Raw genomic sequence first — 25309 nt, forward strand, 5'->3', positions numbered from 1 at the left:
GCCTGAGGGTGGGGTGAAGAGGGCGTCGGTCCCCTCTAGCCTTGGGAGGGACTTTGGATGACCCCAGGAGTGTCTCCCCTGAAAACAGCCCTAGTGTCCAGTCTTGATTGAACACTCAGGGCTCTCCCTCACCCCTGGCTGAGGGAATCCACCCAAAGACCAACCCGTGGGAGAGGGGTGGGGTCGGGGGTGGGGTGGGGGGACGGCTGTGGTCTGCCGGGGCCACAAGGAGGAGCCCAAGGATCTGAGGGGCTGGTGTGGCTTTGGGCAGAGAATGTGAAATGGCCCACATTCCAGCTGACGCAGGGGCTGGGTGGCAGTGCCCTGGGGCATGTGCGCCCCACCCCCATTTGGGGGGGGGGGGCTGATCCTCCAAACTGGCTTTTTGTCCTTCAGGGTATGAGGGACCCCCTTCCTGGGACCTGTCTTAGAAGGTGGGCTATCCTGGTGGAAGTGTGGGGCCTCGTGCGGAAGTGGGGTTCCAGGCAAGGCGTCCTCTTTCCTGTAGGGTTGTGTGGGGTCCCAAAGCAGGCTGGAAGGAGGAAATGCAACCCCCGGCCTCCCAGGCCAGACAGAAAGGTGTGCACAGGCCCAGCCCAGAGCTGAGGAGGCTGGGGGTGTCTGGGTGGAGCCTGGCCAGGTGCCTGTCCCGGGTCGCTGTGGGGTGTCTCAGGAGGGTTCTTAGGATCTCGGGAAGTTGGGGTACACCCCAGCCTCACACCGCCCTGGGCGACAAGACTCGAATTGATTGTCTCTCTCCTCTGAACAAGACACTTGGGAACTCATGCTAATGTGAAACCAACGGGGGTCCAAGATGGCAGTGACCGCCCCCTGCGCCCAAGAGCCTGGAGCAGGAGACCCGGCAGGCACCGGCGGGGCAGGTGGGCGCCAGGAGGGGAACCTGGTCTGGGTGCTTAAGCCCTGCTGTCCGCCTTCTTTCCTCCCCACCGCCCGCCCGCTGGAAAGGGGGAAATCAACAGAGAGCAGTGCAAAGGGCCCAGACAGCACGGCTCGGGCACAAAACACAAGGATGCACATGGACTGGGGGCTCTGGCCCCGCGCCCGTCCCTACCCCCCACCCCATCCACTTAGTACATTATCAAGAAAGAGTACATTAGTCATGCATCAAATCAAATTCCATTTCGTCTTTTTTTCTTAAATTACATTTGAACACAGACCACATAGAATAATAAATACTCTTATAAGACACGACTCCAAAAACAAGAAGCAGAACACACCAGAGAACACAAAAGTATCCCTCTCTCTCTCTCTTCCTCTCGCTCTTCCTCTTTCCTAAAGGACTCGTTTAAATAAGAAATCTGTAAACGCCTGGTCCTTCGGTCCTGTGAGCTCAGTCTCTCGCTCTCGCTCCCTCTGTCTTTCTCTTCTGACCACCCAGCTTTCGCTGCCCCAACATTCATTATGTCTCCCACGGAACTCGTCAAAGAAATGACATACCATCGTCTGCAAAATTATAATTTTACGGTATAAAGCTTCAAGTCACGTATTCCAAAAGCTATCTAAGGATTTTTTTTTTAAAATCACATAAACTATACATTAAATATTTTGAGGTATTTCAGAGAAAATTGTCAAAGGCTCGAAGGAGCTGTGCTGGAGGTGTTGTTCCCTGCATGGAGAATGGTCTTTGGTTTGTGATGACCAGCTGGGTGTTGGCGACAGGAGGGGTGGGACCCGAGGGGGCTCGGGGAGAGGGCCGGGTGCAGGCCTGCTGGAGGGGGACTGGCCAACCGGGGAAGGGGGTACAGGAGCTGGTGTGTGTGTGTGCATGTGTGCACGTGTGTGATAGGAAGGTGTTAGGACGGGAACCAGGAATGGGAGGATGCTTCTGTGACCTGTGTCAATGGGGCTTGACCTGATGTGACGACAGTTCACCGTAACTAGAATGTTTCTACAACCAGAAGGATCCTCAGACAATTTCTAAATTTCCAGCAGGGGACAGATCGGGAGGCTCCTGGCCTCTTATCCTTGGGCCTCAAATGTCGGGAAGAGCAAGTGACTCGCCCAGCAGAGTGTCCAAGAAGCTGTGTCCCTGCCATCAGGGGCTCCGGCCAGTGGGGCCCGGGTGTTAGTGGGTGTGGGGGTATGGGGGTGGGGGTGGGTAAAAGGGGCTGTGTCCACCTGTGTTTGGGGGAAGGAGTTGGTTGCTGAGCCAGAATGGGCATTCTTAGGATAATGCCCAACACCCAAAGGCTTTAGAAGCATCACTTAGATCCAGCTGCTTAGAAGGCCCGGACAATAGCGAGTCGATAAGGACAAGAGAACATTTCACACACATCTTTGGTTCAAGAAAAAGGCACTCATCGACCTCACTATCCTCTCTCCCTCTCTTTCACTCTCTTTGGGGGTGGGGGGTACCTAAAGGGCAGGGCTCAGGGCAGGCCCTTGAGCACACAGTCAGAGGCGAACTCGAGGGAATTCTAACAACCAGCACAAGTCCTTGGGGGGGGGGGAAATCTTTGGTATCAGTGTGATTTTTCCAATCACGGACATGAACATTGGAGTGAGGTAGCCTTTACCTGGGAAGGGGGAGGGGCATTTCACTAGAAATGTCTCTTGCATTCTCAAGGGGGGCAGTGGCCACCTCGCTGGGAGGCAGCAGAGGACCAGGTTTGGGGAAGGTTCCTTCTAGCCTCTCGATCATGAACCCCGAGGGGGTGGGCTCTCGGGATCCAGCTGCAGGCCAGTCTTGGAGGTCACCCGGACCAGCTGAGCAGGGGAGGTGGGTGGCGCTCATCTTCATTTCTGACCCTTCCTACCCCCTTGTCAAAAATTTTTTTGGCAAAAAAACGGAGCAAACAGATTCCACCTTCTTCTCTGTGGAGAGAGACATGGCAAGCACAGGTGCACCCCTGTTGCCCCTACAGGCCCAGTGCAGCACCCCAAGTGCCGGAAGGTGCTGAGTGACTTCCAAAGGGTTCCAGGTAGATAGGAACACCATGGCCCCAGCTCCGGTGCCCTCTCGCTGTCCAGGGGAATTCTCTGTGGAATCTGGATGTCTTCTTCTGTTTGCTGTGGTCGGTCTCTCCCTGTGTGTCATTCATCAAGGTGTCTAAAGCTAAAGTGAACTGACAGAAGGGTGCAGGGGGAGGGGAAGCGGCTGGGGTTTACCGGCATGTTTGTATGTGCCACCCCTCCAGTCTGGGATGGGGTGGGAGTGGGTGCTCGCCTATCGGTGCTGGGCGGTCGCCATTGCAGGCCCCCTTCCCAGACATTAAGGCAAGCAATTCTTGGCACAAGGAATCCTGGCTGCCGCTAGGAGGGGCAGCTGGGCTCTTGGCTGTGGTGGCAGTTCCGCGAGCCGACGGGGTCGGTCTTGGTGTTGGGTGGGGGCACTGCAGGGGTCTCGCTGGACATGGCGACTTTAGAAGGGGCGGTCTGGGGGTCTGGGTTGGGGCTAAGCAGGGATGATTCTGAAAATTCCTTTTCTTTTTTTAAATACCCGGTTTATACTTCTAGTATGTGCTTCTTGACCCGCTTTCGGGGAGGACGCGGCGAGCCCTGGTTTTCCCAAGGCCCCTGTGCGTCCTCAATGGAGAGGGAGCTGGGGAGCCCCTTTCTGCCACCCGCACCCTCGGGGTGAGGATGGTGGAGGGCTTCCTTTGGCCTGGAGGGGTGGGACGGAGGGAGGAGGGGGGCCCTTTTGTGCACTTGGGCTGAGGGGTGTGCTGCGTCCCCTCCCTGGGTGCGGGAGGCCCGGACTGCACCCCCTCCAGGGGGCCCCAGGGGCGGGTCTCCGGGCCGTCTGGGTGAGGTGGGAGGTGCGGGAGGGCAGCGCCCGGACCGCGGGCGCGGGGAGGGCGCGGAGCTGGGGCGCCTCACGCCTTGGAGAAGGTGGCGGCGCCGGCGGGACCCCCGGGGGCCGCGCCGGGCTCCTCGGCCCAGCGGTTCATGCAGCGGCGCCGCGCGTTCATGAAGAAATTGCTGACGGTGTTGAGCTCCAGGCCGAGCTGCTGCGAGATGGTGACCTGCATTTCCTTGGACGGCCGCTTGTTCTCCTTAAAGATGGCGATCAGCGTGCGGCGCTGCAGGTCGGTGAACACGAGGCGCTGCTTCTTCGGCTGCAGCGCGCGCTCCTTCTGCTGCTCCTGCTCCTTGCGCTTGCAGGCTGCGGTCCGCGGGGCGCCGGGGCGGGCGGGCGGAGACAGCGCCACCGCGCGGCCGGGTGGGAGGAGACAGGCAGCGCCGGAAAGAGACCGCCCCGCGCAGAGACACCGGGACAGCAGGAACGTGGGAAGCCCGGAGGGAGGGAGACACGGCAGGGGACAGGACCGAAAGACATGGGGAGACACACAGATGTCAGCAGGGTGACGTGGGAGAGACCAAGAGGCAGCAAGGAGGTGGGAGAGACACACAGAAACAGAAGAAGGGGGGCAGACAGTCATGGGTGAGGGGACAAGGACACGGGGCAGGCGGATAGGGTGGCGGGGAGACAAAGAAGGGGACACAGTGTGAGCACAGCTCTACAGACACGGGCCACCACCCTCCAGTGCCTCTTCTGCGGGCTAGTCCCGTCCCAGCTCACATCCCCAAACCTCTTGCCCCACCCCCGCCAAAGGCTCCGCGCCCCGGAGAGTACAACAATTGGTGGTGGTGGCTACCCTCCCCCTCCCCTCCCCCTTCCCTTCCCCTCCCCCTCCCCTCCCCCTCCCCTCCCCTCCCCTCCCCTCCCCCTCCCCTCCCCCCTTCCCCCAACCCCCGCAGCCCACACCTGGGGGATGTTGGGGGAAATGACTTGGAAATTGAATTACTGGGCTCACTGTAGGTGGGCAAAAGAAGCAGTTAATTAATAGGTCCTTGGGGTGAGTCACACATCCCAGTCACCTCCCCCTGGGATGATGGGGCACTCCAGTTCTCAGAAGGACTGTGAAGGTCCATGCCTCCTTCCCTGGGCTGTCACCTGAGGCCTGACCACCTCAGCGGCCCGGTATGAGGCTAACATTGGCGTCCACAGTCTGATTCCAGTATCTGAGCTGCCACTCTGTCCTGCCTCCCCCGCTCTGTCCCCCCCCACCTCCCAACCCCATCGGCAGGCTGAGACCCAGGCTTGGCCTTGCTCAAGTGCCCCAGGAAGCTGGGAGGGTCTGAGGAGGATGGGGGTAAGGGTGGGTGCAGGACCACCCCTCCCTCTCCTAGGGCCACCTGTGCAGAGCAGGGAGAGGCTGCCGGAGGCTGGCAGATGCTTGCAAAGGTGAAACAGCAGCAGCTCAGGGGTGTGGAGCAGAGCTGGCACCCGTGGTCCTACTCTCCCCGCGCCGCCCCCCCCCCCCCCAGCTACTTCCCCAGCAGTGGCCAGTGGTCCCAGCAGACCTCCACCGCCAGCCCCGCGGGGACCTCGCACGGAGCTCACTCCCTTCGGTTCCAGGACAGGCTGAACCAGATCAATGTCCGCGCGTCCATAAACAGAGAGGAATGTTCCTGGTGCTGTGGCTCACTTCTCAGGGACAACAGGTTCTCTCCTGTAAACTGACACACCACTGCACTCCTTGTCTCCCTCTGTCTGACCTGAACTCAGGACACTGCTTATGGGCTGTTTCGGGCTTTATGATTACATAAGAGTGACGGCTGGAGCTTACTGGACACTTTAGTCAAGTTTCTAATTGGGGGGCGGGGAATGATTGGAGGTGAGGGGGATGATGATCTCAAAAGAAATGCTGGTAGACAGAACAGGGAAAGCTATAATTAATATTCTCAGAGTGGTGTGAGAAAAATACTGCATCCATGAAATGGGAACAGGATGGTGTTCCATAAAAAGGATCATGGAAGGGTCAGACAATGTGTTAGAATATAAATATATAACATAATAGCTGGAATAAAACCAACGTAAGGATTGGAACATACAGCTAAGCAAATATCCCTGGAAACAGGACAAGGCAGGTGCAGGGATGGAAAATAAGGGAAAGATAGTCAAGTTAGAAGATGAATTGAGCAGGTTTGTCACTTGGTCAAGAGGCAATCCAAAAATAGAGGAAATTGGCACATAAATAATGAAAAAAAGAATGCAGGTTTGAGGGACATGAGAGTCCAGCTTAAAAGAGCCCATGAAGTGCTCAGCTCAAGGAATGAAAGAAGACACTCCTAAGGCCCCTCCTTGTGAAATGTTAGTGACCCAGAAAAAAGAGAAGATTGTAAAAGCCCTGAGAGAGGAAAGGAAGATATCACACAAAGGACTAAGGCTCAGTGTGGCTTTGGACTTCGAAAAAACTAAGTGACAGTGGAGTGATGCCTTTAAAATTCAGAGGGACAATTATGTTCATTTAAAATGGTATAAAAATAAATAAAATGGTATGGCCTGCCAAACATCAAGCATGAAGGTGGGAATAAAGATACAGTCAGACATTCAACATCTTTCTGAGAAAGATACTGCAGGATGTGTTCCATCAAAATAAGGAGTTAAATAAAAAAAAGGAAGGGATTCAGGAACGTGGTTCAAACTAGGAGACAGGGAAAAGAGGCCCCCCGAATGAGGAGGGGAGGGCCTAGAAGACAGCAGGAAATTGCACCAAGGGCAAGAGGGAAGCCATACCCAGATCAGAGCGGGCGCGCCACCGAAGTGTGTAGGGGAGATGACCCAATATGTGTGGAAAATCCTATTGAATTATTTTTGCATTTTGTTGGAGAGTGTGGGAAGAATTTGTGATGGGCAATTATTAACTTATGGAAAAACAAACGGTTGTACAGGAGAGGAAATGCAATCCCAGTATTCCAGTTGTCAATGATATTCACTGAAATCATAATAATGTTAATACTGTATATTGATTTTGGCAAAATAATGTATTTGTAACTATATTGAAAAGCTGACAGAGGGAGAGGGTGAGATATGAATATGGGAAGATGGTGAGACAAACCCAGGGGATGAATAGGGTACTACATAGCCTTCTGTATACAAAACAAAGGAGAAAGAACTTATGTTCTTTTTAAAAAATATATATATTTCTTTATTGATTTCAGAGAGGAAGGGAGAGGGAGAGAGAGATAGAAACATCAATGATAAGAGAGAATCATTGGCCGAAACCGGTTTGGCTCAGTGGATAGAGCGTCGGTCTGCGGACTGAAAGGTCCCAGGTTCGATTCTGGTCAAGGGCATGTATATTGGTTGCGGGCACATCCCGGTAGGGGGTGTGCAGGAGGCAGCTGGTCGATGTTTCTCTCTCATCGATGTTTCTAGCTCTCTATCCCTCTCCCTTCCTCTCTGTAAAAAAAATCAATTAAAAAAAAAAAAAAAAGAGAGAGAATCATTGATTGGCTGCCTCCTGCACGCCCAGTACTGGGGATCGAGCCCGCAACCCGGCCATGTGCTCTTGGTCGGAACTGAACCCGGGACCCTTCAGTCCGCAGGCCAATGCTCTATCCACTGAGCCAAACTGGCTAGGGCTGTTGTTTTTTTTTTTTTAATGTTCATTTTTTGGAAGGAAGTGTAAGGAACTGTTTGACCTCCCATCTCCTTGGAACTTGGGTCATGGGAGGGGGTCTCCCATTCTTTCAAAGGGAAAGCTGGGTCTCAGGCAGCGAGGCCAGGTAGGGGGAAGAGTCAAAACAGCCCCAGAGCCGAAACCGGTTTGGCTCAGTGGATAGAGCGTCAGCCTGCGGACTCCAGGGTCCCAGGTTCGATTCCGGTCAAGGGCATGTACCTTGGTTGCGGGCACCATCCCCAGTAGGGGGTGTGCAGGAGGCAGCTGATCGATGTTTCTCTCTCATGTTTCTCTCTCATCGATGTTTCTAACTCTCTATCCCTCTCTCTTCCTCTCTGTAAAAAATCAATAAAATATATTAAAAAAAAAACAGCCCCAGGTCTTTAAATCCCTGTCTCTTCAATCCATTCATTTACTCACTCATTCACTTAGCAATTTACTCACAGATTCATCATACATTTACAGAGATACCAATGCTCCTCAGAAAGCTCACAGGAACTTTACATGTATCTTATTTTTTAATCCTATAATAATTCCATAAGGCAGGGAGTTTTCTCCTTAAGAATTCAGAGAAGGTGAGCCACTTGCCCAAGGTTGCCCAGCAAGCCAGGCAGGGTAGAGCTGAACAGGAATCAGGGTTGACTAGCCCAGACAGGAAGGGAGTCTAAGACGTGGGTCACTCCTTTCCCACCCATCTCCCCTTTGTCCAATCAAGTGCCCAATGGGTGCAGAGGCTGGGGGAGGGGCCTGGGGGAAACAGAGTTGTGAAAAAACTTCCGCATTTTGTCCATCACAGCAAAAAGAGGCTCCGTTCACCCGCCCCCTTCCTTCCCAGCGTTCAATCTAATTACAGCTCCTCACAGCCCCAATCGATCCAGGCTCCAGTTGGAGCTGTTTACCCTGAGCAGCTTTGTCATCCTTTCCATCCCCCACAGGCCCCCTCACCAGCCTGGAGGCCCCTGCCAGTGGCCCTAAACGCCCCTCCATCAGCATCCTTCCTGGCACTCAGGATCCTTCCCAACTGCCTAAAGGCCACTGCAGTTCCTGTGCGACCCAGGGCAGCCCCAAGAAGGGAAGAGGCCATGGGTATGAACCCCTTTTACGGAAGTAAAAACGGAGGCTGGGAGAGAATGACTGACCCGGAAGCAGGCCAGGGGACAGAGATCCAACAGAAGAAGTCTTGGACTCACCCGGGGCACCAATCACCAGTGATCTCCACTAGGAACTGCCACCTGCATGATATCCTCTACCATCACCTCCTCTACCTGCATCCCTTCTCCATCCATCATCTTCTCCCCCCTCACCTCCTCCACAACCTGCATCCCTTCTATCTCCATTGCACCCTCCATCATGACCTCCTCCACCTTCAATGTCACTTCTGCCTCATCATGCCTCCTACCATCACTGCCATCACCTCTCCACCACCACCTCCACCATCAGTATCAGTACTTCATCCCTCTCCCACCTCCATCACTTCCTTCACCATCAGTATCCCTTCCACCCCATCAGCTCCTGCACCTCCATCACCTCCACCATTACCACCGTCACCTCTATCAATAGCATTACCTCCATTTTCATCACCTGCACTGCTATCACCTCCCCTACATCGCTCTCACCTTTTTATTACCACCATCCACCTACTGTGTTTTCTTCACCTCCATCACTATCACCTGCACCAGCACCTCCACCACCATCTTCTCCATTATCTTCAGCTACATCACCAAACACCACCATAGGGTTCACCTGGAATGTGCCCAGCACAAAGGGACTCAGTCCGGGGTGGGGGGGACAGGGAGTGGCCCCAGACACAGACCTTCACCACGAACTGTGGTTGCCACGACAGCTGGTGGAGGATCCAGCAGGGCTGGCTTGTGGGTTTGTTGGGGGAGTTGGGGCATCTGACACCCCCTCTGGGACCCTGGGCAAGTCAGTCCCTTGCAGGGCCTCAGTCTCCCCATTTGCAAAATTGGGGCACTGCCTCCTTCAAACGTTTTTCAGTGAACATCAGCTGCTCCAAGCTCTCCCCACTTCAGTGAGCTTTCTCCCACCCGCGACTCAGTCACCTCATCTCTCACTGCTGCCCCTCACTCCACATCACATCGGTCTCCTCCCTGGCATGGTCCCACCTCAGAGCCTTTGCACTGGCGTCACCCCTGCCTGAACCTCTCTCCCCCACATTTCTTTAGGGCTTTCTCACTTCCTTCTAGTCTTTGCTCCAACATCTCTTCTGTGAGGCCTACCCTGACCCTCAATTTAATACTGCAACTCCTCCCCGCCCACACTTTTATCTTTTTGTCCACAGCACTTACAACCATCCACCCACTCTATCCGGAGGCCCCTTTAGTGAGGGTTTGGGTCCCAACTTTCTCTCCCATCCGCCCTTTGTGACCCCAGGGACTAAGAGCCTGACGCTAAGAACCGCTGAATCTGAGACCCTTGGATCTCAGGACATCGGTGCTCCACCCCAACCTGCCTCCCTTCTCAAACCAGCCCGTCACCCAGGAAGGGCGCTAACTGGGGCCTTTCTGCAGCACATGCCCCGAGGTTCCCGACGCTACCGGCAGAGGGCAGCCGTCCTGCACCAGCTCACGTAGGAGGGGCGGGGCCAGAGCCGCAGGCCCACGTCAAGGCCGGGGCAAAGGAGGTGAACCCTGGGACCCTCAAGTTCCAGATGAAAGCCCTTTCGTTTCAGACCCTCTGGGACTTGCCCCCACAGCTCCTCTCTCTTCCTGCTTCCAGCCTTTCTAGAAAGTTGCTGGGCTCAGCAGACCATCTCCACCCACCAGGACTCCTCCAGGGGCCCAAGGGAGAGCCAGGCCCCACCATCTGGTGGATTATTGTACCATGTCAGCTCTCTGAGCGTCGGTTTCCTCAACTGAAAAATAGTCTTAATCATGGCCTCTATCTTGCTGGGCTGTGGAAAGGGATTTAGCTAGAAAAGTCCCGAATACCATGGTGGGACTGGGATGAGACCCCAAGCTCCTATCTGAGATTCCCTGGGAGGATCCCGGCTCTGGGACCCACTGACGGGAGGACATGAGGTTTCTCCCACTTTCAGGACAGGCCTCAAGCCTCAGCACCTCTTCTGGACTCTTACTGGAGAGAGGAGGGATGGAGAAACTGAGGTCAGGAGCAGGGGGTCGGGCTGCCCCAGCCAGAGAACTCTTACACATCCCTCAAAGCCCTGCAGCAGTGGCCTTTCCCCCAGGAAAACCTTCCCCTCCCCCACCCCCATCAGAGCTCCAGCTCCCTCCTCTGGGACCCCCAGCATGGAATCGGTCCACAGGAGCCTGCTGGCTGGGTGTTTGTCCAATGACTGATGCTCCTGGTGACACCCCATTTTGGGTAGTGTGACAGTAAGGGGACTCAGCCCGGACTCAGGACCCTGCTAGGGGAGACCCAGCTGGCCACTGCCTTGGAGGGCCAGTGGGACCCCTGGGAGCACCCTCAGCAGGGAGCACCCTCTCCCCAGCCAGTGAGGGAGCAGCTGGGCCTGCTCACAGGCAGGTGGAGAAGGGGAGCCCAGATTCAGTCTCCTCAGTGGGTTGAGCAGAATCGGGTCTGCACCTCAGGAAGCTGGGATCCACCCTGTTCACCCCCATCATCTCCTGAAAGACACCGTCTTCTTCTCCATCCTCCCCCTCCTTCTCCCTGCTCCTCTTCCATTACTTCTCCCTTCTCCTTCCCCTTCCCCCTCCTGTCCCCTCTTCCCCCCTCGCTGCCTCCCTCTCCTAGGTTGGTCAGTGGGTCTTGTTCATCGTCTCCTGCTCATCCTTTCTATCCCTGGCCTTGAGCAGACTGAATGTGCAAGCATCTGTCTGTTCCTGGTCCTCTGAGTGTGACAGTGCGGGGCTGCATGGGGCCTGGCTGGATGGAGGGCAGTACGTGGGCATGGGTGTGTGGTGTACTTTGCTACAGGGTGTGTGTCCACACACAACCAGTCCACACGTGTGTGAGCCTCTGAGTAACTGGGACAACCTGGGATGGTAACAGGGGTCATCTAGGCAGGACAGAAGGGCAGCAGCGTGGGGACCTGGAGGGACGATGGAGGGAAGAGGCCCAGAGCTCGTGGGAAAGACCTGGGGGCTGCAGAGCTCAGTGTGACATTGGCTTGTAGCTGGCCTTGGGGCACACGGTGTGAAGAACTAATGGTATGATGTGATACAACGGGGTGTGACATTGGGACATCAGGTGGGTGGAGGCCCGCTGTGTCTGAGTACATGCGATGCAGGCTGTGTCCATCTAGACCCCCTCCTCCAGCACAGCTCCTGTCTGCCTGGCTCCGGGTAGCTGCCCTCTCACCCCCTGGCCATTCATGGTCAGCAGGGATGGCAGGCCTGGGCTCCATAGGCCAAGTGGCCTTGACACACACTCTATGGACATCAGTTCCTGGTTTATCAGGTGAACACAGTGACCCATGACCCTGTTATCCTTGTCTGTAAGTGGGGTGACAGCGGCCTCACTGTGCAGGGGTCATGAGATCTGGGCAGTAAGTGCTGAATGAATGGGACCCTGCAGCCTCTTTCTTCCTTCCTCGGACATTTACCAATCTTGGTTCCAGAACAGGGCTGCCGCTGCCTCGCTCAGAGCAGCAGGAGGTGGGGGGAATGGAAGTGCAGTCTGGGTGGGGAATTTGTGGGGGGAAGATGTGAGCAGGCCTGGGTCCTGAGAGACCTCCACGTGGGGACAGACCTGGGCAAGGAGGATGGAACTGGAGACAGAGCTTGGGTGTCTGGGACAGTGGGGAGGGGGGCAGTAAAGTCAAGGGGAGGAGAAGAGACATGAGCCAGAGTGGCATTAGGAGGATGAGCTGCCCGCCCCCCCCCCCCAAGGCTGGGTTTGCCAGGGAAGGACAACAACAGGATGGTGTCCCTGACACTGAAGATGGAGCACCTGACTGAGGGATAGTTCTTGTCCCGCTGCTGTCTGTGCAGCACCCAAAGCAGCAACTGAGCATTCTTGTCTCCACCCCCCCCCCCAGCCTTCCTGCCCCAGTGTCTGTCAAATGGGGCATAAAGGGTGGGGGTGTGGGAGCATGAGCTGGAGCTGGCTGTCCCCTCCCCTCTGGCCACCTCCAGTGCTCAGCTCTGGCTTCACGGAGCAGACAATTCAATACCGAGCCCAGTCTCCGGCTGGGATGATGACCGGTTTCCTTGGCAACAAGTCCCGCCCCTGGCCACCAGCTGCCCAGCCCCAGATGTGGGGAACATTGATGCCTTCCTTCACCTTGTGGCTTGTCCCACTGGGCTGAGCTGCCCTGAGCATCCTCTGCTGGCCTCCCCAGGCCAGAGAAGGTGGGTGACTAGCCCAAGGTGACACAGAGCTCACTCTGAGGGGGGCCTGGAGAACATGTGCCCACCCTCCCTATCCACACCCTGCACCCCTGAGGGAAAGGGGTTCCCATGAGTGTGTGTGTGTGTGGGGGGCAAGTCAGTGCTGAGCCAGGCCCCTGCCCTCAGATGAGGACCCCTGGAGGCCTTGGCAGCCCCTCATCTGTCCCCACTCTGTTCCTGCTGCCTCTCCACTCTGCCTCTCCTCCCCTCCCTGCTAGCTTGGCCTACACCTTCCTGCCCAGCAGCAGGTACCTCTGCCAGCCTTCTGAGAGGCCCTCCCTCCCTCCCTCCCTCCCTCAGATGAGATTTTAATGGCCACATTTTCAAATTAGTTCTGAGCCTTTCAATGACTTATCAGGAAAATAAGTGTTTCCACCAGACTCTGGGCCACCTCTCCTGGGCCTTCATCTGGAGGTTGCACCACCAGGTGTGTGTGTGGGGGGTTGCTCGGAGACTCCTCCCCTCATTCAGGCACAGTCACCAAGGGGCAACCCCCCCCCACACACACACACACAGCTTTTTTTTTTTTTAAATGTTGAGAAGTCACAGCAGCCAACAGTTGGAAATGAATTTGAAAAAGATGACAGGAAAGAACCCAGAGATAAGAAAAAGAGCAGAGAGGCCAACACAGAAACCAGGGGTGAGGGGAGCCCAGCATTTCAGTAACTGAGAAACAAAGGCACAGAGCAACGCACATGCAAAATGGCCCCCCTCGTGGTAGTCACCACAGCCCCGGGTGACGAAGAATCACTGGGCAGGACGGTGGCTGAAGAAAGAAGGACATGGACAAAGGGAAGATACCAGGCAGCCGGCAAGAACGACCTGAGGCGCTCTCTCTCCTGATGTGGGATGTTCTGGTGTCTGGAAGGGAACAGAGTGGACTCTCTCCGGTGTGTGTGTGTGTGTGTGTGTGTGTGTGTGTTGTGTGCGTGTGCGTATTTCTTCAAGAAAAGGAGGAGGAGAGGATTCGGTGTAACCTCTTTGTAGAAGAAGAAAAAATCCGGAGCCTGGAGAATGTGTAAACTTTAAGAAGCACTACAGCATTCTCAAAGAAGTGGGGACAGAAGAAAGGTGGAGGGAGAGAGCAGAGGCTTTGTCGTTGCTTTTACTGCGGGGGCGGGGGGTTGGGGGAGCCTTTTTCTCTATCCACCTCCTGCTCCCTCTGGGCTGGGGAGTCCAGTCTTCATTTGGGGGAATGAGGTGCGCACGGGATAGGGGGATGGGAAGCGACGTGTCCAAGGCCGCCGTCGCCGCCCCGCCCTCCTCCCTGAGCGCTACCTGGACCCCCGCCGCCTCCGCAGCCCTCGCGTGGAAGCCTGCGCGGCTCACCCAGGACGACGCCGGGAGAGCAGAGCCCAGCGCACCAGGACCACCGCTGCCCTGGGGAGTTCAGCCGGGAAGGAGGCGAGCCCCAGGCTCCCACCGGGCAGGCTGTGGTCCCCCCCGCCCCCGCCCCCGCCCCCGCCGGGATCCGGGCGCCCGCCGAGGATTGGTTCTCCCGTGGAGCATGCACCGATAACCCTGAGGTCCGAGGCCTCGGATGTGCAGGGCAAGGGACCGGCTCCTTAGCCGGGCTGCGTGCACCCAAGGTCCTGCCAGACTGCGGAGGGCGGGTGCACGCTGGATTCTGTCGGGTTTAGGTGGGTGTGGGGAGGACCCTCCCTGGCGGGACGCCGCGGCTGGCTTCCCAGGCAGTTCGGGGTAGCATCCTCCCCGTGAGGGACACAGGCAGACATCCGCCCCAACGCCTGCGGGTGCGCAAGGGCGCTTGGAGACTCCTGGGCCCTGCTGTGGCACGGGGGATCCGGAACCAGGTCCCTACCCACCCACTTCGGTCTCTGTGGGCGGATGCCACTCCCTCCCAAGCCCTCGGCGCTAGGAGGTAGGGTCAGACAGCACCTGCCCAGACACAGGACCAAGTGGTCCTGTGGGCCCACCCTGGGGCCCATGGATGACTCCCAGTCACCAGCGCGGGTCTTGGGGGAGTTCTTCCTGGCGCCCCCAGACCCGGGCGGCCTCGAATATGCCAGACCCGGCCCGAGGGTGGGTGGGGGTCCTGAGGCGGAGTCTGGACACGCGAGTCCTAGTGTGAATGTGGGCGCGTCCATTTGCGTCCCTGCACCTCGCTCCTTGGCCAGCCGCGCCAGGCCCTTCTCTGTCCTTCCTTCTACCTGCGGTGAGTCTGTGGCCTTCTGCGCGAGACTCCGTAGGTCTGAGGGGCGTCCTCACCGCCCACCGCCCGCATATCTGTCCACAGGGCAAGAAGCAGGAAGATCCCGTTTCCTAGCCACACCCACATCGATGCCTCCTAGGCAGAAGGGAAACTGAGGCTGCAGGTGTTCTGGGACTGGAGGAGGTCACGTGGGCCTCCCGGGCCAGTCTCTCCCCTCCCCCACCAGCACCGCCTTCCTTATTGATCAAGGGCCATATTTAATTAAAAACTTGATTCAAACAGCCTGAGCTCCTCAGGTTCTGGCTCCACACAAAGGCACCCGCTGCAGGGGCCCAGCCTCAGTCCTTACAGCTGCTCTCTCTGCGCTTCCCCCTCCCCGCCTGCCTTCCAGGTTCCCTCGCTAGCACTGCCCTTCCACACTCCCCGGGTAGGACTTTTGGGTTTTGTAGGCTGTGGCAGGAGCTTGCTTCACATCTTAGGGGCCCTGGGAGCCACTGCCAGGACGCCAAGCAGAGGAGGAAAGAGCTTCAACGTGATCCTCAAAGGTCGGCGGCCAGCCCAGCGGAGGCGGAGAGGACACCAGGGGTGAGGGCGGAGCCTGGAGCCCAGCAAGGAGGCGGCAGTGACAGGAGCTGGGTCACTCAGACTAGAGTGGTGGTGGCTGATAGGGAGGATGCACAGGAGTGGGAAAGATTGAGGAGGAGAATGATGGGGCCTTGGTTGGTTCTAGGACTTCATTCCTTCAGGATAAAGAAGCCAAAGGTCAGCTCCAGCCCCTTTGCCCTACCAAGGACTCCCCCAGACTCATCTGTGTGCTTGTCTGTGACGAGGGGGTGACCATCCATTTCTCTCTCGGGTAGGAAGGGACTATCGCTGGTCCTGGGCTCGGAGAGTGCTGGACTTTCAACTCTGGGCCCAGGACCACGTGAGGGTCAGGCATCCAGGAGGGAGTGGCCTGGAGGACGGGGAGGTTCACAGGAAAAGCCTGGGGGTGGGAGGGATCCCGGTGGCTTGGAGTTGGAGGGGGCAGGGGAGGAATAGAACCTGGTCCCCCCACACACTCCCTGAGGGTCTCTGGTTGGTCCCTGGGGGATGGGCGCAGGTGGGCCCACAATCCTGCCACCCTCAGGAGAGCTGTGAGGAGCACAGGCCTCCCCAGCTCCCTCTGTCCACTCGACCAAGGGTCACCCGCGTGGTGATTTTAAGAGCCTTGCTACTGTCCTCACCCCAATTCACTGAGCATCACCCCCAGCCTTTGTCTCCACTGGGCTACCTGCCTGTAATGGTCCCATCTCTGCAGGGGGTGGGAGCCTGAGCAGACCAAGCTGGGCTTGCAGCTCCACCAGACTTGGGGGGCTGCAACCCCTGGCCCCCCTTTACTGCTGGGAGCTGGGTCTGCTCACCCTCATGCCAGAACTGGTGCCACTTCTCACTGGGTCTGTGGCTTTGGCAAATCCCTTCCTTCCTCTCAGCCCTGGCTGCTCAGTGGGCACAATAACCCCATTTGGCTTAAAAGGTCATTCTGGATGATTCCATCTTTCATTCTTGGTGGGCGCACTGAGAGACGGGGGAGGGCTTCAGCACCCCAGTAAGCTCCTCTTCTTCCCTCCCACTCTGTCTGAGGGGGCGAACCCTGGCAGGGTTCTGGAGCTGGCCCAACCCAGCTCTGTGGTCTGGAAGGAGGGGGCTGGTTTGGGGGGAACCCATATGGCTCTGCACACACAGCCCCACACTCAGATTCCTCCTACTCTGTGCATCCCCGTGAGGGCCTATAGTGTCCCCTCCGGACTCCAGGCCCTTTCCAGCAGCCCCTGCCTAGTCTCCATGGATCCAACGGAGCCAGGCTGCTGAAGGAAACCGGGAAGCCCCCCAAGATGAGAAGTGGGTGTGAGGGGGTGATTAAGCAACATGGTCTCAGGGTGCAGGGTCTGAGGATCTCCATGGGAGAAGGTTTGACTAGATTAACCTCAGCAAGCACCTGCTAGCTGGTATCTGATTCTGCCCATTTCTCAGATGAGGAAACTGAGGCTCAGACCCTGCTCAGGATCAGTCAGTGTTGCAGCCCAGGTGAGTCCCCGTCTCTAATCTAAGCTCTCTGCTGGGATGACTTTCCCAGGGGGTGGGGGTGGGGCAGGAACAGGCTCTGAGAGGTGTGGAGGCCCCCTTGCAGTTCAAGTTAGATTTTTACCACCCCCTCCAGACCTCCACACCCTGACCACTGCTCTGCCCACCCACCGCCAACCCTGATGTCCGTCATCACTGCACGGGCCCCCATCAGCAACTTGGTTCCAGAAATGGCCCCCTCCCACACTGGCCTCTATCATCCCTCAGCGACTCTGGGCTCTGGACTCACCAGTGGGCCTAGGGGACGGAGAGGGCCCTTCTTTCAATTGCCTCCATCTGATATTTTATTTTACACATATTTTTTTTCTGATTAGTAACAAAAAATATTTTTTTTCTCCGGAGTTGCAATTTAAACAATATTTGAAGCCCGCCGAAGCTATCGACCCCGGCAACGGTGATGAATTAGAGACGGTAATTCGAATTCATCGACCGCCCCGCCCCGGCCCAGGAGCCTGCTGCCCCTCCCCCAGCCCCTCTCCCATAATTACTGTTCGAGACGGAGCTGGGAGGGCTTCGAAGAGGAGGCAGCTGAGAAGCTGCCGGAAATCGTAGGACCCTGGGATGGGGTGGGGTGAGGCCCCCATGGCAGTGGGTTTGGGGGTGCTGTAGGACTGGCCTTGCCGAGACTAGGGGGTCCTAGAATCTAAGAATGTCAGACCCAGAACCTGGCTCCCCTAATGCACAGACTTTACAGATGGGTAAACTGAGGCACGCAGAAAAGGCAGGCGGGGGGTGGAGTAGCAGGGTGGGGGGACTCTGAGGTCTACCTGGTCAGATTTCTCGGGTGCCTTGCAGAAACAAAGAGAGCACCCTTCCCCCTCAGCTCCTGATCCCGGAGAGAGAGAGAGGAGGGGGTGGAGCCCGGCCCTGTGGACCCCACACAGAGGAGCTGCAACCCGGACCCTCATACTCTCACCTCCCTTTCTGGGTCTCTCTCCCCCCACACCCTTGGTCTCTCTCTTTTGGTCTCTCCAGTTCTGCCTCTTCCCGTCCTTTGTTTTGTCACTCCGCTTCTCCTACCTCTGTCTGTCTCTTCCCTCTCCGTGTCTCTGCGTGTGTCTGTCTCCTCCTCTCCTGGCCGCAGTATCGGAATCGGACACCCGGACGCGACAGCCCCGAGCCGGGCCGGCGCGCGGGCCAGGCTGGGCGCAAAGCCCTTGATGCTCCGGGGCCAGGAGGCCGCGGGGAAGGCGAGCGGCTTTCGCTTGGCCCGGGACGGGAAGAGGGAGGGCGCTGAGGTCTCCCTGCCAGGGCTGGACAGGTGCCGAGGAGGAGCGGGTGGGGGCACCTGGAGGCGCTCGGGGCTGCCCCCTGCGGGGTCGCACCTTCAGGAGGGGCGTGCGCCCTGTCTCCCCCCTCTAACTGCCGAGATTTGCCGCCACTTAACTGCTTTTCCTTTGCCCAGCGACCGGAACTAAAGGCCTCGGTGCCGGCCGGTGCTAATCACCCCGAGCCCCCCGGCCTCCCACCGCCCAGCCAGCGCCGCCCGCGCAGACGCGGCCCCCAGGGCGCCAGAGGTGCGGCAGCCCCGGGGCCGGCGGGACCGGGAGGGTCGGCGGGGTCACCGCGGGGGCCGAGGCGGGCGGCGTGAGGGACACTCCCGGCTGACCGGTTCATTATCCCCACCCCCCAGCGCGGCCAGGCCCTGCACTCACCCTTCCCGCGTCCCTCAGGGCCCGGATGCTGACTCTTATTTCCCCAAAGCGGACACCCAGGCTCAGAGGGCGAGGCGGCGGCTGGAGCTGCCTTGTCCGGGAGGCCAGCCCGCGGCCTCGGGTGCCGCATCTGTAATTCACAGGCGGCGGGAAGGGAAGCCCAGACTTCGGGTCAGGACACCGGCCACGACTCCCTCCCTCCCCCAGCAGCGGCACCCTCCACAGGGCTTTCCCACCTGCGCTTTGTCCTTCTGGGGCCTGGGCTATCTTTCGGGCCCGAAATATGAGATTGAGATACCGCTAAGGGGCCATGGTAGTTACATAACGTGACAGCGAGGAAAATGGAAAGCGGCGTGTGTTCTTTGGGATGCACCCATGTTGAACACAATGTCCCCAAAATATAGGCTCTGGGGAGGAGGTGGACGGTGGCAATATGTCAGGCGCCACGTGTTGCCCATTTAACAAGTGCCCCTTAGTATCTAATGCATTTGGGAGATACCTTTGGCCAGAGCATGGGGGGGGGCGGGTGCTCTCTGCTGCCTGATGTCACCTACTCTGTTCACAGCAGGCTGTGGCTGTGTTGACATGACTGAGTGTCCCCTTCAAATACCCCCCCCCCCTGTCATTGCATGTGTCGTGGGGAGCAAGGCAGAGCCGGTGCCGCCCTTACACAAAACCGTGCAGGTTCCTGAGACCATTTCTCACGTCACAATAACCTCTCCACACACTCCGTCACCTGCCACATAAGGAGAGTTTATTCCCCCACTCCCCAAGGTGGAGGATCTAGGAAGCCCATAGGCAGCTCAGCTAGTCACCTCACTCTGCAGAGAGGGGAACTAAGGCTCCTGTATGGGTGCAGACTCCCCAGTTGTCCAGTATGGGGGGGGGAGGGGAGGAAGGAACATAGGCCCCCTCTTCCCAGCCCCCCTGTCTGGGAGGGGCACAGCCAAGGCCCCCCTGCCTCCCTGCTTGAGGGGTGCCGAGTGTAAGCCCTAGCGCACGCCATCCAGCCCACTCGCCCCTGTGCTCAGAGAAGCCATCGATCCAGCGCCCGCGGCAGCTATTGTCCCGGTGGCGGGAGCATCTGCAGCCCCCTCCCCATGTGGCCAGGGGAAGACCACCCCTCACAGGCCCGGCCCCTGGAAATGACAGTGGGGCTGCTTTCCTGCACCCCCACATGCACCCAAGAGAAGGAGGCTTGGTCAGGCCACCTCTCTGGGGGCAGGAGTAGGGTCCCCAGAGGGGCTGGGGGCTGAGTGAGACAGACACAGAGGCTGAGAGACAGAAAGAGTGACAGAGAGGAGAAAGAATGAGGCGGGACGGGAGAAAAACGGCGAGCAAGCAAAAAATAAATAGATAATCAGGTCGTGCCGACAGAGAGAAGGGAGAAATGAGAGAAACATAAAAACAAAAACAAAAAAGCAAGGCGGGCAGGGGAGTGTGCATCCAGGCCCAGAGCAAACGCTCCAGCGGGCGACAGGCAGGGGTGTGAAGGCCTCTGGACCGCAGGACGAGGGTTCCCCGGGCCTCCCCTCCCCCGCCGGTTCTCCTGTGACCTTTGCCAGCGGCCGGAGATGGGGAGGGGGCTATCGATCGCAGAGGCTGAACCACAAAGATGAGCGCGCTGGGGCCAGGGGCTGAGCACCAGCCTGGCCCTGGCCGCCGGCGCGCCCTCACCCAGCGTGCAGCCCGAGCGCTCTGCCCCGGGGCTGGAGGCACCGCAGGGCCTGTTCGGGGAAGGGGAGAGTGGCACCCCGAACTGACAGCGACGGCGTGTCTGGGGCACAGCACCCTTACCCCCCCCCCACACACACACACACAATAATCGACCCTGCAGGATGCTTCCCGGACGGGCTGGGCGGAGGGCTACGGGAGGGGCGGGGGGGAGGCGGCACAACGCTTTTCTCCCTTTTGGCGACGGTACAGACGGGCAGGGGCGCAGATCACGCTCTAACCTCCCCGAGCTGGCCTGAGGGGTGTACGGCCGGGACTTGGGGAGGCGGCTGGGGCTGCTTGGTTCTGGGGAGCCCCGAGCCAGCGTCCCGGGGTCGGGCGGTGCGCGCCGTGCTCCTACCTGCGAGGCGCAGCGCCGACATACGCTGGAACTCGGGCTCCTGCAGCCACTTCCACATCCTGCGGAAGGTCTCCCGGCCCGACTTGAGCTTGCTCCACGGCTTAGGGTTGCGCAGCAGGTCAGAGAGCGTGCCCTGCGAGCGGCACAGGATGCGCTGCGCGAAGATGGCTTGTGGGATGCTGTAGCGTTTCAGCTCCGCCGTGATGCGCTGCGCCACCTCCTTGGTGTTGATCTCCTCGGCCGCCGCGCCAGCCCCAGGGCCGCCGCCGCCGCCGCCGCCTGGGCCGCCGCCGCCCGCGTGCGGACCGTGCGCCCCGGCCGCCGCCAGCCCGCCCAGTGGCGCCAGCAGCCCAGCGGAGCCCCCGCCGCCCGCGCCGCCGCCGCCGCCGCCTCCCGGCAGCCCGCGGGCCAGCGCGTCCTCGGCGCGCCCCAGCAGCGCGGCGTGCGGTTCGAAGGCGGCGGGCGGCAGCAGCTTGTCCCCGGCCAGGTGGCTCGGAGCGCCGTAAGCGGCCAGCGGCGGGGGCGGCGGCGGCGGCTGGGGCTGCGGGGCCCCGTGCAGAGCGGGTGGCAGCGGGTTGGGCAGAGGCGACAGCGGCGACCCCATGGCGGGCAGCTCTTTGCCGTAGGGCCCGTAGAGGTGGCCCACGGAGGCGAGCGCAGCGCGCTCGTCGCGCATGAGGGTGAAGCTGCCGCTCACGCTGGCAGCCAAGCGCTGAGGCGGGGGCGGCGGGGGCGGCGCGGCCGCCGGGTGCGGATGCGCGTGGGGGTGGCCGCCGTGAGCCCCAGCTACAGCCGCGGCCGCCGCGTGCTGGTGGAACTTGTCAGCCACAGCCGCGAGCGGCGGCAGGTGCTGCAGGGGCGTGAGCGTCGTGTAGGTGCCGCCCAGGCCGGGAGCCTCGCAGGCCATGCCCATGGCCGGGTGCAGCGGGCCCGCCAGCTCCCCGCGGAAGTCGGCGCCGCCGCTCGCGCTACCCGCGCCGCCCGCGCCCCCGGCACCGCCGCCGCCGCCGCCGTCCAGCAGGCTCGCCATGCCCGCTACCAGACCCGGGCGCCCGGGTGCCACCAGACCGCGGTGCTGCGTTGCCGCCGAACGCGCGTGGCCCGGGCTCAGCAGCTCGCCCGCCTGCGCGTGGGCCACGCCGTGCAGGCCCCCGAGGCTCTCCAGGCTTAGCTCCATGCTGGGCCGCCCGCCCGCCCGCCGCGCGCTCTCTTCAGCGCCGGCCCGGCGCGCTCAAGACCGCTGCATGGCCCCCGCCTGCTCCCCGGTGGCTGCGCGCGAGGCTGCCTGGCTGCGCGGCGCAGGGCCTGGCCTGGCTGCGAGCGCGGCCACCAGGATGTGGCGGGGGATCGGCGGCCGACGGCCGGGCCCGGGTCTGACGTCAGCGCCCCCGCCCACCCACTCCCCTCGCCGCCGCCTCCCGCCACCTTGCTCTCCGCCCTCCCGGGTCCCCTCGAGCGTCAGGCCGGCCAGAGTGGGCCTTCTGGGGTCCCCCGCTCTGCGCGGCCTCCTGGGGGCCGGACTTACCGGGGACTACGGGAGGGGGCCTGGGGACAGACTAGCGAGTTGGGGCTGGGGCCTCCTCTCTGGGTCTCTGATTCCATGTCCCTCCCCAGAGGGTCAGGGAGAATACTTTCCTGCCAAGGACGCCCGGGTCCATCTCAAGGGAGTGTGGTGGGGTTGTGGCTGACTAGGGACCTACGATCCCCTGTTCCCCCACAGCGCACCCACCGACCCCAGGAGGTGGATCCCCCGCAAGTTCAGCTCCCTCTACCCACACCCGCAGGGAGCCACGGCCCTCTCACACTCTCTCTGGGGAGCAGTGGTGAGGAGAGGAGGGTCCTCAGGTCGGTTCAGGGCCTGTTCGCTGGAATGAACGGAGCTGCTCCTGATTGTGGGCACCTGGTCCTCAGTTTCCTCAGCTGTACCACGGAGAACCTGGCCTCAGGGGTGCCAAAGGCCCCGCCCAATTCCAGGCCCTTCTACTTTCTTCCTCAGGGTGGGCGTGGCTTGGGGCTCACCCGCAAAGAGCCCCTGTCCCCCAGCACAGGCCAGTAAAGGATGCATCTCCTTTCTGCTTCCCCCACCCACCCTGCTTCTATCACCCACTTCCCTGGGGTTTCTCTTTGGGGTTGCGGGAGCAAAGACCCTCCTTTTCCTCACCACCTGGAGACAGGTGAGGCCAAGGGCCCCCAGGGACTGGGAGAAACCGGGGCCTCCCACACTCAAAGACACTCACAGGTGATCCCTCCAGTGGGGTCAGATGCAGGTCAGAAGGGGGGTCTGGAGCGGCCAGACCAGACCCCAAAGGGTGCTCCCATCTCAAGACCAGAGTCTTAGATGGGGAGGGAGCCCTCGAATCAGCCCACTCCCCACTTCCCCATTGCATCTGCCCCCAGGGGGACCTTTGCTCATTTTCCAGAAGAGGGGAGGGATGGTAAAGCTATTAATGCCTCTGCTGGAATCCCCCATGCAAACCATTTAGGCACCCCGTCCCCACCTTCAATGGGATCCCCCACCCCTGCAGGTGTGGCTACACCTTGGGGACTTGATTGTTGGCACTGCAAGTCTGTGCAGGGCCCTTTCTGTGTCTCCGTTTCCTTTTCCTGCTTGTCCCAGTTGAGAGCAGAGCACCAAAGTGAGGGAGGACCTTCTCTGTGGTCCAGGGAGTCAGGAGACCAGGTGAGCCAGCCCCTGCCCGGGGTGAGGGGTTGCGGGGGGGCGGGGGGGGGGAGAACCAGACAGTAGCGTGGTCAGATCCAAGTCCTGGGGTGGGGTAGGGCAGAGCTCCCGCTTAGTGCTGAGGACTCGGCATGTAGTGGCTGCCTACTGTCTCCCAGGCACACACTCTCTCCTCCCCCAGCCCGAGGGGGAGTCAAATCACTTTCTCCTTCTGCCTCAGGACCCAGGTAGAACGGGGTGGTGGTGGGAGGGGGATAGGGAGGGCTCCCCCTTGGTTCCCATGTTGTGTCCAAGTGTGACACTGGACCCCATGGGCATTTCAAATTCATGATTTGGATACAATTTCAGGTTCTTTGTCATTGCACCCATCTTCCAGGTGGGAAAACAGAGGTAGGAGAGATGGGTGGGTCTGGATAATTGAAGACTCCCATGCAGATTCCAAGTCGGGGTGTGGGAGGGCAGATTCTGGCTTTGCTGAGAGCCCCAGCCTGGGCGCCCCCATCTGACCCTCCAACAATCACAGGTACAGATACGCAATTAAAAGTATTCGTGGGATTTAAAAATCAGTCTCATAACATGATCACACCCCAGGCCCAGAAGCTGGGGATCAGGGTCTCCATGGCTGGAAAAGCAAAGGTGAAAGCTGAACCCCCAAATGTCAACAAAGGGGTGCTTCGTGGGGGTCACAGTCAAGCAATCTCTTGTGCCCTTTTTATATTCTTCCAGCCCCATCCATGGTCATTTTCATTTGTATAGCGAGCATTGTGGCTTTCTAGTCTAATAAGGAAAGCGTCCATTTTGAAGGAAGAGAGGGGACTGGTGGCTTTGAGGAGGAGTCTCCTCCCTCGTGCTGCCTCAGGGTCCCCTGAGCTCCCCAGTCTCGGACAGGCTGCCTGGGCCCGAGCAGGCTGTGCTCCCACTGGGAGACTGAGCAGAATTTTCCAACCTCCAGAAAAAGAGAGGGAGGTGGCCCCCGGGAGCCGGAGGACCAGCTTCCTCGCCACCGGCCTTTTAGTAATTAGTAAAATAGAATTGAGCCTGCCGAGGGGCGGGCTGGTGGCTTGAGCCTGATCGATTTTGAATCATTAGGCAAATTGACGGCCAGGGAGGGGAGAGCTGGGTGGGGGCAGGGTGCCCCCCATTCTCGACTCTCTGGGGACCTTAGTCCCTGTGGGGGAAGCTCTCCCACCTCAGCATCCCCTCGAGGGAAATTGGAATGTGACCCCTGGAGCCTGAGTCTGCACTGCGGGGGGCGCCCCTGCGGGGCTGGGCTGCTCCTGGCCAACGCCCACCCTCTCTGTGTCCAGCCAGCCCCGGCAGAACGGAAAAGCGCAGTCTCAGTCCGCCGACCCCCAGGCTCCAAGCGCCCGGCGAGCAGCAGGAGGACCCACTGGGGTTCAGGTCTCCTCCTCGGCCTGGGGGCCCAGTCGTCTCCACCGCTCCAGTCGTCAAAACCCACCCTCCCCCAGCTGGAATCTTTGATCAGTTCCCTCCGCCTCCCCTCTTCTCGGACAGGCCGCGTCCCTCGTTCTGGCTCCCGCATGCAGGGTGGGGGCGAATGCACCTCAAGTTCCTCCTTCCTGGGCCTCTCCAAAGCGCCTCCACGGTTGGCGGGCCCTGATTCGATTCGTCTCCCATGGAAATGACACTCACCGGCCGCTCGCACCCCTTCTTTTATTAGAGCGAGGTTTTAACAACTGGTGCCGACTAACGTTCCCCCAGGCTGAGCCCGGGGTCCGCGCCGGCCCAGCTCCAGCCGCTCAAACCTGCGGTGCCCCACAGCCCAGCCGGCGCGCACCTGGCGGGGCCCGTTCCTCCGCCCAGCTCTGGCTCCTTCGTT

The 25309-nt window shown here is 59.5% G+C and overlaps 1 protein-coding gene across 1 annotated transcript; it reads right to left on the reverse strand.

Moving 5' to 3' along the window:
* Positions 1 to 3836: 3836 nt before the first annotated feature.
* On the reverse strand, positions 3837 to 21966 carry ONECUT3 (one cut homeobox 3; the record flags this gene model as incomplete). Its single annotated transcript, XM_079771033.1, has 2 exons — positions 3837 to 4126; positions 20790 to 21966. 2 exons carry the CDS (start codon positions 21964 to 21966, stop codon positions 3837 to 3839), a joined length of 1467 nt encoding a protein of 488 aa, XP_079627159.1.
* Positions 21967 to 25309: the final 3343 nt, after the last annotated feature.

This window comes from Cnephaeus nilssonii (assembly GCF_951640355.1).
Source record: "Cnephaeus nilssonii genome assembly, chromosome: 5".
NCBI classification, from domain to species: domain Eukaryota; kingdom Metazoa; phylum Chordata; class Mammalia; order Chiroptera; family Vespertilionidae; genus Cnephaeus; species Cnephaeus nilssonii.